We start from the raw sequence: 15,697 nt of genomic DNA, 5'->3' as shown, positions 1-15,697 counted from the left end.
AGAATTATAGACAAATCACCCTTCTTTAGATGAAAATTATTGATATACTGCTAGTTCGGAACCAACAAATAAAAAGTCTATGAAATTACCAAAAGATTTTGATCCAACAAGTAAGATAACGTGGTAATAATACTTTTGGTACCAGTGTAATTTAAAGTCTAATACCCCTTCCTCCCTGTGTTTATATCTAATTAGCTAACAAAATACATGTTTTATTTTTTTTATACTTTCATACTTTACTTAAATAATTTTACAGCGAAGCTACTCAACAAGATCAGCTGAGAAAGATGTTGAATTAACTTGTTAATATTACATCAAATGTTTGCAAAAAACAAAATCATCAAATGTAATTTTGGTAAAAAAAAAGACTTTTTTTCACATGTGACCAAAAAACTATTTAGTATGCCTCCGTATTAGGTTTACTTACCTGAAAAAAAAATTCTGAACCATTTATAAAATCAACAAGTTATTCTATTTGTAGCCCGTACTTTTAACCATGGTCATCAAGATCTGTTGCCAGATTTAGAAAGCTTGTAACTGCTGGATGATTTCTCCATAGATGTCTTGCTGTGAGGTAGGTAGGGTTGTTGGTGTAGTGTTGAGACGCGAGTCCTGCGAAAACGTAAGGCCAAACGAGTAAAATTCTAGAATAGCTTCACTCTTCTTATATAAGATAGCAGCTCACAGGGCTGCTCTATACTTTATTAGTATAAAACACACTAGGTTACAAGAAATTTTAAGTTTATTTAACAATAGCCAACCAAATACTGAAGAACATGATAACATTCAGCTTTAAAGATAGATTACAAGGCATATAGTTGGTTTAGCCAGGTAAAACAACACAGGATTATACACCTTTACATGTATTTGGGGGTAAAGCTGAAGTGCAGGTGTCCGTCCACACATATCATAAGAATAGTCGTCTACAAGACTTCTCCCAAAGAAGCGCAGCCACTCGGTTTAAGGTCTGTCCACAACAGTTGAACAGGTGCTCTGTTAGCTGTCACAGTTATGGCATTTTTCTATGCCTGTGCCAGTTTTATCTAGTTTTATGTTGACCCGGGCTTCGGTCTTTGTCAGGATGTTTCAACACCCTCCTCCTTTCTCATGCTCGGCTCATGCACGTCTCTGCAAATTTGCTGACATGTGACTTTATTCTTTTTAAAACCTAAAACTCAATTATTGATTGAATGCATTTGAATTCAAACTAAATGAAAGTTTAATGAAAGAAATAAATCTTTTAATTTGATTTAATTGTTTGGAACTATGAGTAGGAAATGTAATGATATTTTGCACTATTGGATAAGTCTCTATTGTTAAGTGTAAAGCTAAAAAATGGTTAGATCCTTAAAATAACCAACTTAAGAGTTTTTGTTATATAAAAGGTCCCAACAGTACCTTAATACGAAACTGCCTTTGAAATCCTTATTTTTGAGAAATCTCACTCTTAAGTGTTTGTTATGAAAGATCCAGGAATAAGGTATAGCCAACAAGCAAAATAATCTAATATAATATTTTGGCCTTTGGGGGCAGATAAAATGGTCGCCAATTCAACTATGTGATGCCCACCAACGACAGCTGAAAATCACGTATATGTTTCATTTTTTTTTCTCTCGAACTAATTTCGTTGTTGGTATAAGCTGTAAAGTATTCCTTGTCAGAAGCTCTTAAGTTCAATGCAAATCGAATTTTTAATAATAAATCCAATTTTATATGTTTTTGTTACATAATATATTTCTTATCAAAATTTATTTCAGAATATATAAGAAATATGAATATTAGTTTGGATAAGGAACCCCTTAGAGTTTTACATAAAAGTTAGAGACTAGAAGTGGAAGGCTCAACATCTTTTATTATCAGATATTAGTCGAATGCTTTGATAAAGTCAACCTTTAAAAATCCCAATCATATTAATTTTGTTCTGCACAGTCTGAAAAGTGTATTTGCCCTCACGTGGACGAATTTCACATTTTGTAATTTTGTTTTATAATTTGAAATCTAACTCTTTCAAAAATTTTCTTTTCATGTTTACCTGTCCAGAGACAACCTGGAGGCCTGCAGCACCTGAACCTGGAGGCCAAATCCAAGTTTTTTTAAAAATAGGAAAACTACATCCCAAAAGGATTTTTTTTTGTGAAATAATTTATCCTCTCACTCCAAAGACAAAGCCTGTAATCACTGTTTACGCAAAAGTGTGAGTACTTACCCCCCCCCTTGTCCAATATTTTGACACAATTGATAGATTGTCTTGCACTGTTCTTGTGGATTTAGATATTAGATAATGATGAGATATGAAAACGGCATATCAATATCATGTGAGCAATGACCACTTATTATTTCAAATTGGTATATAAAATTAAACAGTAATCCCATGTTGATATAGATTTATCAATTTTGACACAGTCATAGGTAAACTTAAGAACTGAATTCATTCGATAAAAATATTACATGATCTGAGCTGTTTTTTTTGGGGGGGGGGAGGCTACCTTATTTTTTTCTAAGACAGTTCCATTAAATGAGCTGATATTAAATTTATATTTGTTGGTTACAGCTGGTTTTGACAGCGACATAACAATTTGAAGAAAAAAACTCCTTGGTTGTTTAACCTGAAGCGCATGGTATTGAATCCATGCATTCAATTTGCTTATGTAAAAATGCATCTCAGTTTCCACAGTTTTTATGAAACAGCAAATATTTGCTGTTTTCATTTCAGCAAATAATAGTTGCTTTATTCGCAACTTATACAAAAAAAAGGCTAGGCATCTCTTAGTTATCGGCAACAGTTTAAAGCCTGGACTACGCTATAACTAAAGATTTAACTTCTTCATTATCAGACTCATGATAATTATGCACAGTAAGGCACAGACAATGGGCCGAATGGCTGTGCAATCAAAACGTTTGTCGGACAAGTGGACAAAAGCTGGTTGTATCATTTAAAAATTAAGTTGGGTTGATTTCCACTTTTTCACCCTCTCCAGAAACACATCCTCCTGGTAAAATCCTTTGCACGCTATCTTAGTTTTAATGGAATCAAGTCTTGTCGGCAATGCGAGGTTACCATCAGATAAAGGCCCTTTGGTAGGTCTGCCCAATATCGTACCTGACTCAAACACCAATTTGAATTAACATCTTGTTTTTACGGGTTTCTTCGTTTATCCGGCGTGATCTCAATATTTTGCTATAAGTATTTAAAAGGACTCTCCACAGAAAAGTCAACTTTGGATTTTTGAAAATCTAACCTGAAATTATTATTCTCTGTTCAATTTTAGGCATTTTTTGTTTTTGTGGCATCGCGATCGAAGCCCTTTGAAATTTTTTACCTCCTTTAAGTGAATCCTCCCGCCATTTAATTTGTGCTGCTTTAGCTTTTATTTTTGCCGCCGTTGCCGCATTCATCGCCCTTCTCCGCCGCTACTCCGCTATTCATCGCTTTTTAATACATGCTCCCCTCTCCCTTGTTCAGAAATTAAATGGAGGCTGGGGGTGTTGTGTATAGCTACGTACGCAATGTATAGCGGAGTAGCAGCGGAGAAGGGCGATGAATGCGGCAACTGCGACAAAAGATGATTATATTTGGCGGAGGCGAACACAAAATGGAGGCGGCAGGATTGTCCAGTCAAGGAAGAGGATAAATCGTAGAGCGGCCGGTTGCAATGGAGCAAATGTTCTTTAGCGGCAAACATATATTGAGTGGAGGAAAGTGTAGTATATATTGTTCTAGCGGCAGTACAAATAGGCGGCGGACAAAATTTTCAAAGGGCTTCGATCGCGATGCCACAAAAACAAAAAATGCCTAAAATTGAACATAGAATAATAGTTTCAGGTTAGATTTTCAAAAATCCAACGTTGATTTTTCTGTGGAGAGTCCTTTTAAGTAATTTTTGTGAAAACAGGCAGAGTTCTTTATCTCCCAGGGAAGAAGAGGGGAATTAAAGACAAATTGATCTATCTGTACTCAAAATTTTAGTTCACAACACTTGTACAATATGAATTTTAGGAAGGCTTATATTTTTGCAATTTGCCTATCCATGAATTACTGTTTATCATCCCAAATTTAAGATTTTGTGATGTCCCTCTTTACCTGGCCTGAGGGGGGAACTTTGTGCATTTTTCCGGCAGCAAAGTTGCATACTTTATACATAATACATCATTCTACCAGTTTTCATCAATTACATCAGCTACGCAAAATATATCAGTTGAATCATTTTAAAATTTGGTGCTTTTACTTTACATCAGCACTAGCGGCTATGCCCCTAGAGGCTTAGATAGAATACTAAAGAGAACGGAGAGGGGGAAAGTTCATCCAAGCTTCACTGTAAAGGAGATCAATATCTGTTCTGCGGTTAGCAAGATCATACTTTAACCATCACGGTCACAGAGACATCCTGTTACTTTTCTTTTAGAAAGTTGTCACTGTATAAAATAACCAGCGGCTACGCCCCTAGAGGCCTCTAGGGAGGAGATATTACCTTCGCCCCCCCCCCCCATGCCAATTTTTAATTTTAGTTTGGAGGGAGGGGGAGTAGTTTTTCTAGTGGTCATTTTTCTTGGGAGGGGGTGTTACCCTCCCCCAAAATAGTTATAAACCTTCCAGAGGCATATGAGAAGCTACCCTGTAAAGGTGAACCATATATTTTCAGCAGTTAGCGAGATCCTTTGGTACAGACAAACAAAACGTATTACTTTATATAATAGGATTATAGCTTTGATTTAATTTTTGGCCTTCAACGCACGGACGAATAATCTGAGTATATGACAAAAATATAAGACATGTATGATTTTTATTGTAGAATTAAATATTTAATCATGATCACATACAGCAAAAATTTTTAAACACATTTTTAATTTTATAATTAACGACACAATATTAATACATAGCAACTTATCTACAAATGTAAATATCAGGTCAAAAAGGATAAAAGATTTAAATATATTTGTATCTGGCAAAGATTAAGATTAGTAAAAGATTAAAAGCTAGAAATACATATTTTTAAAAATAGATAATTATTTGAGTGAATACGTTTTCTGAAATTTTAACTAATCATATTTTTAGGTATAATAATTATACATCTAGTCAGGGGCGTCCAAGCTTTTAATTTTGGGGGGGGTAAAATGGCGCGCGAAGCGCGCCGCAAATTTTTTTTACCCCCCCAAAAATTTTTACCCAGGGGGTAAAATTTGCTTGGGGGGGGTAATTACCCCCCCTGAAATCTGTTGGCAGGGGTAAAATTTGTTTACCCCCCCCAAAATTTACCCCCGGGGTAAAATTTTTGGGGGGGGTAAGTTAAATTTTATCAAAAATTTAGTATTAAAAATGCGCGCGAAGCGCGCAAAAATTTTTTTTGTAAGAGATTTTCTATTTTGGGGGGGGTAAATACCCCCTCCTAAATGGTTGGGGGTGCCTACGGCACCCCCAGGGTAGGGGTAAATTTTAAATGGGGGGGGGGGGGGGTAAAATTAAAAAAAAATTTGAGGGTGCCTATGGCACCCCCAAATTCGTTTGGGGGGGGGGTAATCGCCCCATTACCCCCCCCCCTTGGACGCCTATGCATCTAGTACACTTTTAGTCTGCTTGAGAAGCCTAAGCAATTGTTTTGATGATAAATAAATTCTAAAACAGAAAAAGTGCTTAACGGTTAAATTTTATAAAATCAAATGAAATATTGAAATTTTTATGTCATAAAATATAAACTTTGAAAAAATTAAGAAATAACATCATATAATTTTTATATTCCCATTAATATTTTATCAATGTAAGTCAAATGTGGTTCGCTGATCCCTGAATTTGTTTAAACGTAATTATAGTTATTTAATTAAATTCTATACAGTGATTTGGCATCTAAAATATAATTTGTATTCCAAATAAATTTCTGTTGGATTAGAAACAGTTCTGAGATATACTAAAATACATGTTATGCCTTGAACTTTTCCTTTGGTAAAAAAATTAAAACGCTAAAAATTAACTAGAACAGTTTTTAAATAAAGATAGTTAATTAAGATCATAAGAGAGACTTTTATTTTAGACCAGAGAAAACAGTTGGGGGCAAAAATAATTTTCTGTAGGGGCCTTATCTAAAAAATTACTAATAATTATTTATTAGGAATTTTTGTGCTAGTTTAATTTGATAGCAAAAATTTGCATCTTTTGTACTTTCAGTGAAATAATAGAAAAAAAAGGAATAAGTGAAATGCAGGGCAAAGCAGCAGATAATAAGTCGCCTCAAATCAACGCTTTTTTGGTAATGTCTACTAAGCAGCCAATTGATAGATAAAAGGCGGTATGTGTGCGGCTGCCAAGCCCTGCAAAATGATTTATATAATATACCTTGTTTATAGTATTTTAATATTTAAATGCATCAAGTACGTTTTTACAATAATATCAATAAAAAGGGCTAAAACAATACTTTTATAATTTATTTTGTAAAACTTTTTTGTTGTCAAAGAAAAGAATTTGTTTAAATGCAGGTTTAGCACAAAGCTGATTATTTCTTTAAAAACAATTAAAAATCTATTAAATTAAAGTAATTTTGTAGTTTATATTTTTACAAAGAATAAATTGTTTGTGTTTAATGTCTGTTGGGGAGGAAAGCCGGATCCATGGATGCAACCTGTCAATAATTTAGTTTTGTTATACAATTTCAAGTTCTGATACCCTTTTTAAAAATGGCAAATTCAATGTAAAAAGACACTTTTTAACACTTTACAAAAAAGGCAACATTCATAAAAGCTAAGCTCTAGAGCAGACGGTTAAACAAACGAACATTGACACTTGTAGAGTGTAGAAATTATGATCAGAGGTATTCGTTACGGACGTACAAATAAGCCCTTATTTTAGAAAAGCTTCACTTATTAAATATTTGACTTTTTGAAAACCATGAGGAGGTTGCAATTGTTTAAAATTATTTTAACCCACGGTTGTGCTACTTTAAGGTACTGGCATTCCTGTTAAACTAAATATTTAGTTCCGTCGGGTACAAACCGGTTTTAAACCATGATGAAAATAAAACCCAGTATGGTTCTATTGAAGTTTTCCATAGAAACAAAAATCCTAGGATTGACCTAATTGGCAATTGGGTATTCAGTGCAAAAAAACAGTAAAAAGTTGATATGACCTTTTATTTTCGTAATTCTGGACAACTCTCTATAAACCATTACTAGAAGTATTAAAGATCGACTATATACCTTAGCGGTGAGGAACGAGTGCATGAAGAATAGAAGTTCCTTCAGCTTGGGACATATCACCTCCTCTGTAACTTGGTCCTAAAAAAACACAATAGGCTCTAGTAGGAAGCAGATTATAGTGCCTATAAAAAAAATAACGTCATACAGTACAAATGACCAAAGATAGGCCAGTATACATTTTAATTGACTAATGGTAAAATGTATAATGACCTATCATTGGTCATCATTATTATATCGCGTTGCTCCTTTTTTTTCATCCAATGGTATCATTGCTTTCTTTACTCCAAGGACATATCAATGCCCTTTTAACCTTAACAAAGCAAGTAATTATAAGAAGTTGTTGATTATGAAATGTCTGAATTACATAGTACATGAAACAAAATATAAAATATTTTGCATATGAAAGAAAGGACCATTAAGACACAGGAAAACAGGAAATGAAAAAAGAACAGGTTAAAAAGGTTCAATATGGCCAAAGACGTCCAAGCTTTATGAGGGGGTTTCAAAGGTTCGAGCGGGATAATCTATGTATGTTTTAAAATTTTGATGGGGGATAAATTGAGTTTTCAAAGTTTGTGGAGGCATTAACCCCTTACCTTTGACGTCTATGCAATGGACAGAAAATGAAATGATCCTAGAAGAAGGAGGATGGGTGGAACATCATAGGATGACTTGTACTGTTGATTCGTTTTAAAATGCTGCATTTAAATACTTATTTTATAACTTTACTTGATAAGAATATTTCGAAATGAAACGTTAAGGTACAATATTTGCATATTGTCTTACGATATTATATAACTAAATTAAATTTATGCAATATTATAATTCGTACTAGAAATATTCATTGAATCAGCAGCCGCGGCAAGCTGCAGTTTCCTTTTTAATTCGCAGCCGCCATCAATGTTTACACAACCCTTAGCCTATGGGTCTTTATTGAATAATACGCGTTTTGGACAGTTCTGAAATTTAATCATAGGTTTGGACACTGATAATTTGAACCAAGGTTTAAGGACGTTTATTCCAGGGCTCGGCAGCAACGACGAAGCCTCAAATTAAAACCAGTTGGGTTGCATTGAAATCTTTTTTTGAAACGATGGATTGTCATATTTATGTTAGGTTTCAACTTCATGCTAAAATTAAAAAAGGGTTGATTTCCCTAAAGCTTAATGGTAGTTAACGCGCGACTGCCGAGCCCTGATCTCTTCCGATTATGTAATATTATTTTGTACCTTTCTTTCTTAATTCAAAAATGCATTTAAATTATACAGAAAATAAACTTAGATTTACTAATGTTGTGAAGTTTGCAAATGTTTTGTACTTTTTACACAACAACTTTAGTCTTAGGTGACAGTTAAAGTCTTGGATAAACTTGTCACGACTAAAGACGACAAAAATGGTAAAAATATTTATGCTCAAAGTCAGTAAGGTCTTGCAATTATAGGGTTGGTTGTCTGTCAGAGTTTTTTTTGTTTAACTTACCTTTGAACCCATTTTGACGAAGTGTAATTTCAGGGTTGCATTACCATCATCAGAGGACCCCTTAATTAAATAAGGATGACAACTTCCATAAGTAACGAAGCACAAAAAACCATGAAAAAGTCAATGGTCTGTAATTTATATAGAAGCATTACACCAGTCCAAGGAAATTTTAGGATATTTTTAAAGAAGAATCAACTAATATCCCTTTAAAAGAAAAAATATAATGGAAGCCGCTAATGTTTAAAGTTTTGTACGAAGTAAAAGTAAAAATTTCCATAATGTAATTTATGTATAGGTAGAGTATTCTTCGTGAAATTGAAGTATCCTTTGATTTTGCCGCCTTAAAAACAAAATCAAAGTTAATAATTGATATTTCATTGTTTATATTATCTGATCGAAACTGTTAGGATTATTAAAATAAGCAAAATTGCAATAAAAAAGTTCAAATTGTTGTCAAGATTGATGTTGGTTACATAAAATGAACACTTTAATATTACAGACAGTTTTTGCTTGAGACAGAAAGAATATTATTTAGTAAAAACTGCAAAGCCACGTCTGAAAACTTTTCAACACAATTTATTAATAACTTTATTCAATGTCACGCATACTTTTACATTTTTAAGTGGAGCAACCACTGTATTACTATAATGTGTCCGTACGGCCGTCTATTACAAATGGAAAGTGAATTAATACGTAAGTATTATCCTATTTATTATATAAAGTTGTAAGGTTTTTTGTCTATCTCGCTAACCGCTAGTTTCCCTTTAGATTTCTCATTTAACAAACCAGAATATAAAGATTTATCAGTACTTTTTGCTTTACTTAAACACCTAAAAATTCATCATGATAAATTTTTCTCAAAACTGAAGTTTAATTCTTTTAACAAAACACAAGATTTTGACAAAGAAATTTCAAAGCTCTATGCAGATCTAGATAAATATAAAAACCTTAAAAAAATTGATGAAATCAAAATTTTGATTAGCCAACAGCAAGAATTTTTTAGAAACTTATCCTTTATAAGAGCAGAAACTGCTTTCTTAAGAGGTTTGATATTAGATGGCAATAATAACTCTTACACCTTCAGTCATTGTCGTAGAAAAACTAAAAATGAGCATAACTTAATTATTGATAATGTACTAACAAATGATCCATTAACCATTGTAAAACATTTAAGTAAAATGCATGCAGACATAGTTGCACCTTCTAATGTTCCTATCTCTTCTTTAGATACACTATTAACAGAATTTGACATTAGCTTAGATGAAATGTACCCCAAAATAACAACACTTTCTTCTCCTCTATGTACAACTAAAGAGTATAGAGATGTGATAAAATCAATGTCAAACAATAGCTGTCCAGGAATCTCCACTGAACCAAAAATTCTTTATGAATTTCTTTTTAATTTCGTCCCTAACTTTTCAACTAGAGCCTTTAACCACATTCATTGTATTGACATTGATAAATCACCTTTCTCAAGTATAAAAGATCGCAACATAGTTTTTATCAACAAAAAAGGATCTGATCCAAAACTGGCAAAAAATCTGAGAGGCATTTGCATGATGGAAACTATGTATAAGATTTCTTCTAAATCATTAAATTGTAAAGTTAAACCTTATTTAGACCAAATAGTACATCCTGATCAACATGGTTTTATACCAGGAAGACATATGCACACAGCAAGCGTTTCAATGACTGCTACTATGAACTACATCAAAAAACACGCAATAAATGCACAATTAGTTTCATTTGACATTCAACGTGCTTTTGACCGTGTTTTACCGGAAGTGCTTCATAGAATACTTAAGCATATCTTTCCTAGTGGAAACTTTGCTGATTCATGGATTAATTTAATTTCTAAGGGTAGATTTAGAGCAATTGCTAACAACTGTGTGTCTGAGTTTATAGATATCATTTTAGGGACGCCTCAAGGTGGTCCTTCAGCTGCAACTTTGTATGATATTGTTCATCATATTTTTTGTCATGCCTTGACAGTAAATTATTTAAAGCTATTTCTTTGCATGTAAATTCAAAAATTATACCTGCAGCGGCTTTTGCAGATGATTCTTGGAAATTTTATTGCTTCAAAAATAACACAGATGTTGAAAAAGTTTTTACCTTGCTTTCAAAATTAGAAGAAACAACTGGATTAAAAGTAAACTTCACCAAAACTAAGATATTAACTAATGGTATTGAACCTGCTAACCTAGATATAATTGGAAAAGTTCAACCTTATTTTAAACACCTTGGTATAATTATTTCTTTTGATATGACACAAGGAGCAAAACTAACTTATGATGAACTAATCCAAAAACTAGATAGGAAGGCAAAACAGTATCCACTATTTAGTAACTATAGTATAATAAAACGTAGAAACCTTTGCATGTCACTTTTAAATTCCATGTGTTTTCATATTTTTCGTGTATATTCACCTAATAGTACTCAAACTAAAAAACTATGGAAAGTTATGTCTAAATTCTTGTGGTCATCTAAATCGAATGAAGGTATAAGCTACAGATACAAGGTTGCATCTAAACAAATTGAGCTTAATCTTTGGCAGGGTGGTTTAAAGATCTTAAAACCCGAGAGTCAAAGCATCTCAATTTTTATGCCAAGCCTACTACATCTCCTAAACCATGCCCGTCTATATCCCTCTTCTTCCCTGGGTATACTACTAAAATTTTACAAAGTTGACATCAATTTTCTACTTAACAATTTTGGTGTAAAGTCACTACAAAAAAATCGCAAATTTTTAAAACTCCTCTACCCAGGATCAACCAAAATATACTTTGACAAAACAGTACAATTTTTGAAAAATCTAGAATTAAACAAAAACACAATGCTTAAAACATTGATTGCTTCTTCTTTTTGGGCAAAGAGGTTTACAAAAAATCAGATACAAATTTTAGCAGATAACTCACTTGTAACTTTGTTCGATTTACTTGAACACAGAAAAATAGGAGATAGAATTATGCTTTTACCGACTATTCGTTCTGACATTCATACTTTAATACAAGATAGTAGACTAGTTAAAAAACTTCAATCTTATGTAGAAGTAATAAGTAGTAAACAAAATATATTATGCCTAGATACAATTGACCAAAAGAAATTAAGAAAGATAAGATTACCTCTTATAAATGTTAATGATTTTAAGCCTTCCATTTTATCATTGCATTTTAAATGGTTGCAGAGAGAAAAATACGATCAACATGCCCCAAGTATTAAAACAAGGAAAAGAGATGGTCTTTATTTTCCAGATATTGAAAGTTTTGAAAACAGTTTTAAAAAAGTAATGTCATTACCTTTAATTTTGCATTATAAATCTTTCTTAGTAGAACAGCTTAATAGAACCCTTGTAAGCAGAAAAAAGTTAATGCATTTTGGCTTACTTGACAATGCTATTTGTCCAAAATGCAATGCAGAATCAACAACCGAACATGGGATTTTTTATTGCTATTTTGCTAAGTATTTTATTCATGCATTGGCACTATTTCTAGACCAAAAATATAATGATGGGAATCCAGAATTCATTTTTTTAAAAGAAAACTTTTTCCTTTTTAACATCATTTATCCTCAATTCAATGATAAAGATTTTCTTCAAATTTCAACAATCATTTTAGTAGCCAAAGACAGAGCATTGAAATCTAGCAAGGACGAAGCTATAAAAAAATGGACTGTTAATAATTGCTACTCTCAAACTCTTTTTGTTGCCCAATTTGCCATAAAAATTTTAGAAAAAACTTCTTCATATATTAACATTGCATCTGAATTTTTGAATTTTCTTTTACAATATAAAGATAATATTACTTACTTTCAAACCTAAAAATGTTTTTTTTTCCAATGAAGTAAAATTTTAACTATTAATACAAACAAAATATTAAACATATTGTTTCATTAATGCGAAATATTTTCTGTAATTTTATTATAAAAAAAAAATCCAAAAATATTATAGTTTATTTCATGTTCTTTGTAATTATATTGAAATAAATTAATTTATAAATAAAAAAAAAAAAAAATAAAAACAATGTAGCTTGTCATAGGTCAAGTGAAGGTTTATAATCACAAACATCTTTCCAACAAAAATCGCCCCCAATTTTTACTTTTCAAAACTAAAATTAAAAATGGACTTGTTTAAGTCTTTTCCTATTTTCCAAATGATATTCTTACGATTTTCAGATTCTAAGCCCCTTGAAGCTAGGTACGAAGTCGATACTACTTAATTAAGAAACATTTAATTAAAATGAAGGCATGAAAAAGTCTGGAAATTGTAATTAATTAATATCCAGCTCTAAATTATATTTATCCAGGGATACGAGGATAGGACAATTGGAGAATATTGTTTATTAATTCATATACATTCACAGGCTTTTTTGGTGCTTTTCCACTAAGTATATCTCGAGTAATGACTCCCCCCCCCCCCACCTATTACTTTTAAAATAAATAGTCAAATTTAAATGGGATAGTTTTTTCCCCATGAATAACCTTTATGGGGGGGGGAGGGGCACTAATCATGCGGGGCCTATTCTTGCAGTGCCATAACCCTGCAGGGAAACCCAGTAACCCAATAAATCCTATCATATTAAAATTTCTTTGTATGAGTTGACCCATCCCCCTGTACCTGGATTTAATTTACCTTAAGTTGTGAGAACTGGAAACTCCAGTCAGGATCCAAAGAGTTGAAACCCTTCAGCACAAATCCTTCCTCCCAGTCTTAAAAGATACATGAATTAGATCTTACTTTAAGGTTCAAATTAATCAAGAAATGTTTATTGTCAATATTTTTGCAAGGTGCTGTTATTCTGCATTTTATTGTACTAAGATATGTTGTAAGTGACAATGGAGAATAGTTATTTATCCCATCGAATTATAAACAGCTTTCCGCAGATATAAAAATGTAAAATTATAAAATTAAAACTGGTTGTACATTTTTATATTCGTAGAAAACTGGATATAAGACAATGCTATGCATAATTTTTCACAATGGCTGAGAACCGGTTCTAATCTACCGGATATTAACTAATTTCGAAGCGGTACTGGAAAACAATTTAAATACTTTCACTGTGTAGTGTGTAACCCTAGAGGAAAATAGTTTTTAAAAGTTTTATTATAGCTGCCGTACTTTTCATTACGATTAAAAACTTTTCAAGGAAAATAAGCTTTTATTAGTAATAAATTATCATCCAAACTAGCTAATATTTTGTTAAGAATTATATTCAATAAAAATCAATGTCAAAAGGATTGTTATAAGTAAATAATATATATTTATCAATATTATTATAGACAGTTTTTCGAAAAACAAAATAAATTCTTAATTATTCCTGTTATGTACAATTAAACGATACAGCTTAAACAAAGTTTGATCAGAGCTATCCGTTACGCACAGATTGACCCTTAATGTAGAAAAGGCTTCGCTATTTATGAATATGATTATATATGAATTACCTAAAGATAGGGCTGAAGGTCTGTTCTTATAAACGACATGGAATGTTTTAGCTCCCAGCTGAGATATGGCTATACAACATTTCATTTCATTTTTAAGAAAATATTTTAGTAGAAAAGCTACAATACAAATAACTAAAAGACAGTTGGTCTATCGTTTAAATGTTCGGTTTAAGTATTGCATATATTATGAAATAGAGCAATGTAAAGACTGTTATTTATTTTGCTAAAGCAACAGTTTATTTGCATGTCTTACTTTTTTCCAGTAAGACCTAAGAACGGCTCTACCATAACTCGCAAATTTAACGAGATTTTAAAAGCAAAATTTGCTTTTGTAAAGTATCATTAACGTGACTAAAGATTTAATTTAAATGTTGAAGAATTAAAATGAAATGAAATGTTCCTAGACAGACAGCTCTGTGCCAGGCAGACTCTAGTCTCAACAGCTCCTATAAATAAACAAAATATATATCTGATAGTTGATGTGAAATAACCCGCGAAAGTAGTGTAAGCGCGGCGCTTGTTGTCGGAAAGGTGGTAGGTTCGAATCTCGGCCCAATACTGCAGCATAACCAAAGATGTTAAAAGTGGTTCCTACAGCTGCTATGTCAGGTGAGCCATATAAATAGTTAGAGTAGGAGGAATTCTATCTCCCAAAACAGGCGCATCTAATTACCATGCTTAGCTGGAACTTCCTGACAACTTAAGCAAGATTTGTAATCAGAGCATTAAAATAAGATCTCGTGGTGTATTTTCAGCCTAGTAATGATGGTAATTTGGAAAGTAAGGATTTATTTTGTTTTGTCTGTATGTATTGTCTTGTATGTAATTGTCAGAAACCATTAGGAAATGCATTGACCCGTAAACAGGAGCAATATGGACAATATGAAAAGTTAGGGCTTAAAAATTAAGTTTATTAAATCACCTTAACTTCTACTGTTTTACAATTTATCTATGAATTAAATTTTCATTATAAAGTTTGTAACTCAAACTGCACGGATATTTTTGGTTTCACAAATATTACCATACTATCATTACTAAAAATAAAAGGAAGTGTTTCTAAATTGACATACTGGCCCTTATTATTGAGAAGCCTCGCTTTGTAAAGATATTTGATATTAAAATTGTACCTGTCTTGTTTCCACACTGAGATAGTGGGACTGTTGTCCAAAAGTTTGAATAAGAAAGCAGTGCTGGCGTTCATCAACATATTCACTCTCTTTAATCACACGAAACATTGCTTCAAATACCTTAAAAAAGCTCTTCGTCATAAATAATGTTTTTTGAGAGTTGCACGAAACACTCCTCCTAACCCTGAAACCTAGCTGTTGCTCGGGACTAACCTAGAAAGACTACATCCTATCCTATGGCTACTATAAAATGTTTTGTTCAACTTCTTTTAATAAAACATTGTCCGCCTGTATTAACGGCCTGGCTCAACTATCAATTTATGTCTTAAGGACATACAAACTAGAAGATAAACTTATACTGTAGTTGCACTTTTAACTTATACTAAAATATTTCCTAGACTTTAGAGATGTCCCTAAAAATAGTATATTTAGTCAACGACTGTGTATTTTGACTATTATTTTCTTTTTCA

At 32.3% G+C, this 15,697-nt stretch overlaps 1 protein-coding gene across 1 annotated transcript in view; it reads right to left on the bottom strand.

Annotated features, from left to right (window-relative positions):
• Positions 1-6,539: 6,539 nt before the first annotated feature.
• The window catches only part of LOC145316787 (gamma-1-syntrophin-like), a 32,286-nt gene continuing 23,128 nt past the window's right edge, over positions 6,540-15,697 (bottom strand). Inside the window, exons 14-20 of the mRNA XM_080157522.1 lie at positions 15,228-15,347; positions 14,504-14,546; positions 14,101-14,172; positions 13,292-13,368; positions 8,662-8,721; positions 7,183-7,260; positions 6,540-6,608 (exon numbers count right to left, since the gene is read on the bottom strand). Of these exons, the coding sequence (XP_080013648.1) occupies positions 6,567-6,608; positions 7,183-7,260; positions 8,662-8,721; positions 13,292-13,368; positions 14,101-14,172; positions 14,504-14,546; positions 15,228-15,347 (492 nt within the window). The 3' untranslated portion in view covers positions 6,540-6,566. The remainder of the gene's footprint in view (positions 6,609-7,182; positions 7,261-8,661; positions 8,722-13,291; positions 13,369-14,100; positions 14,173-14,503; positions 14,547-15,227; positions 15,348-15,697) is intronic.

This window comes from Acartia tonsa, chromosome 4 (genome assembly GCF_053477335.1).
Source record: "Acartia tonsa isolate MP-2025a chromosome 4, ASM5347733v1, whole genome shotgun sequence".
Taxonomy (NCBI): Eukaryota; Metazoa; Arthropoda; class Copepoda; order Calanoida; family Acartiidae; genus Acartia; species Acartia tonsa.
This window is presented reverse-complemented; position numbering and strand designations above follow the sequence as displayed.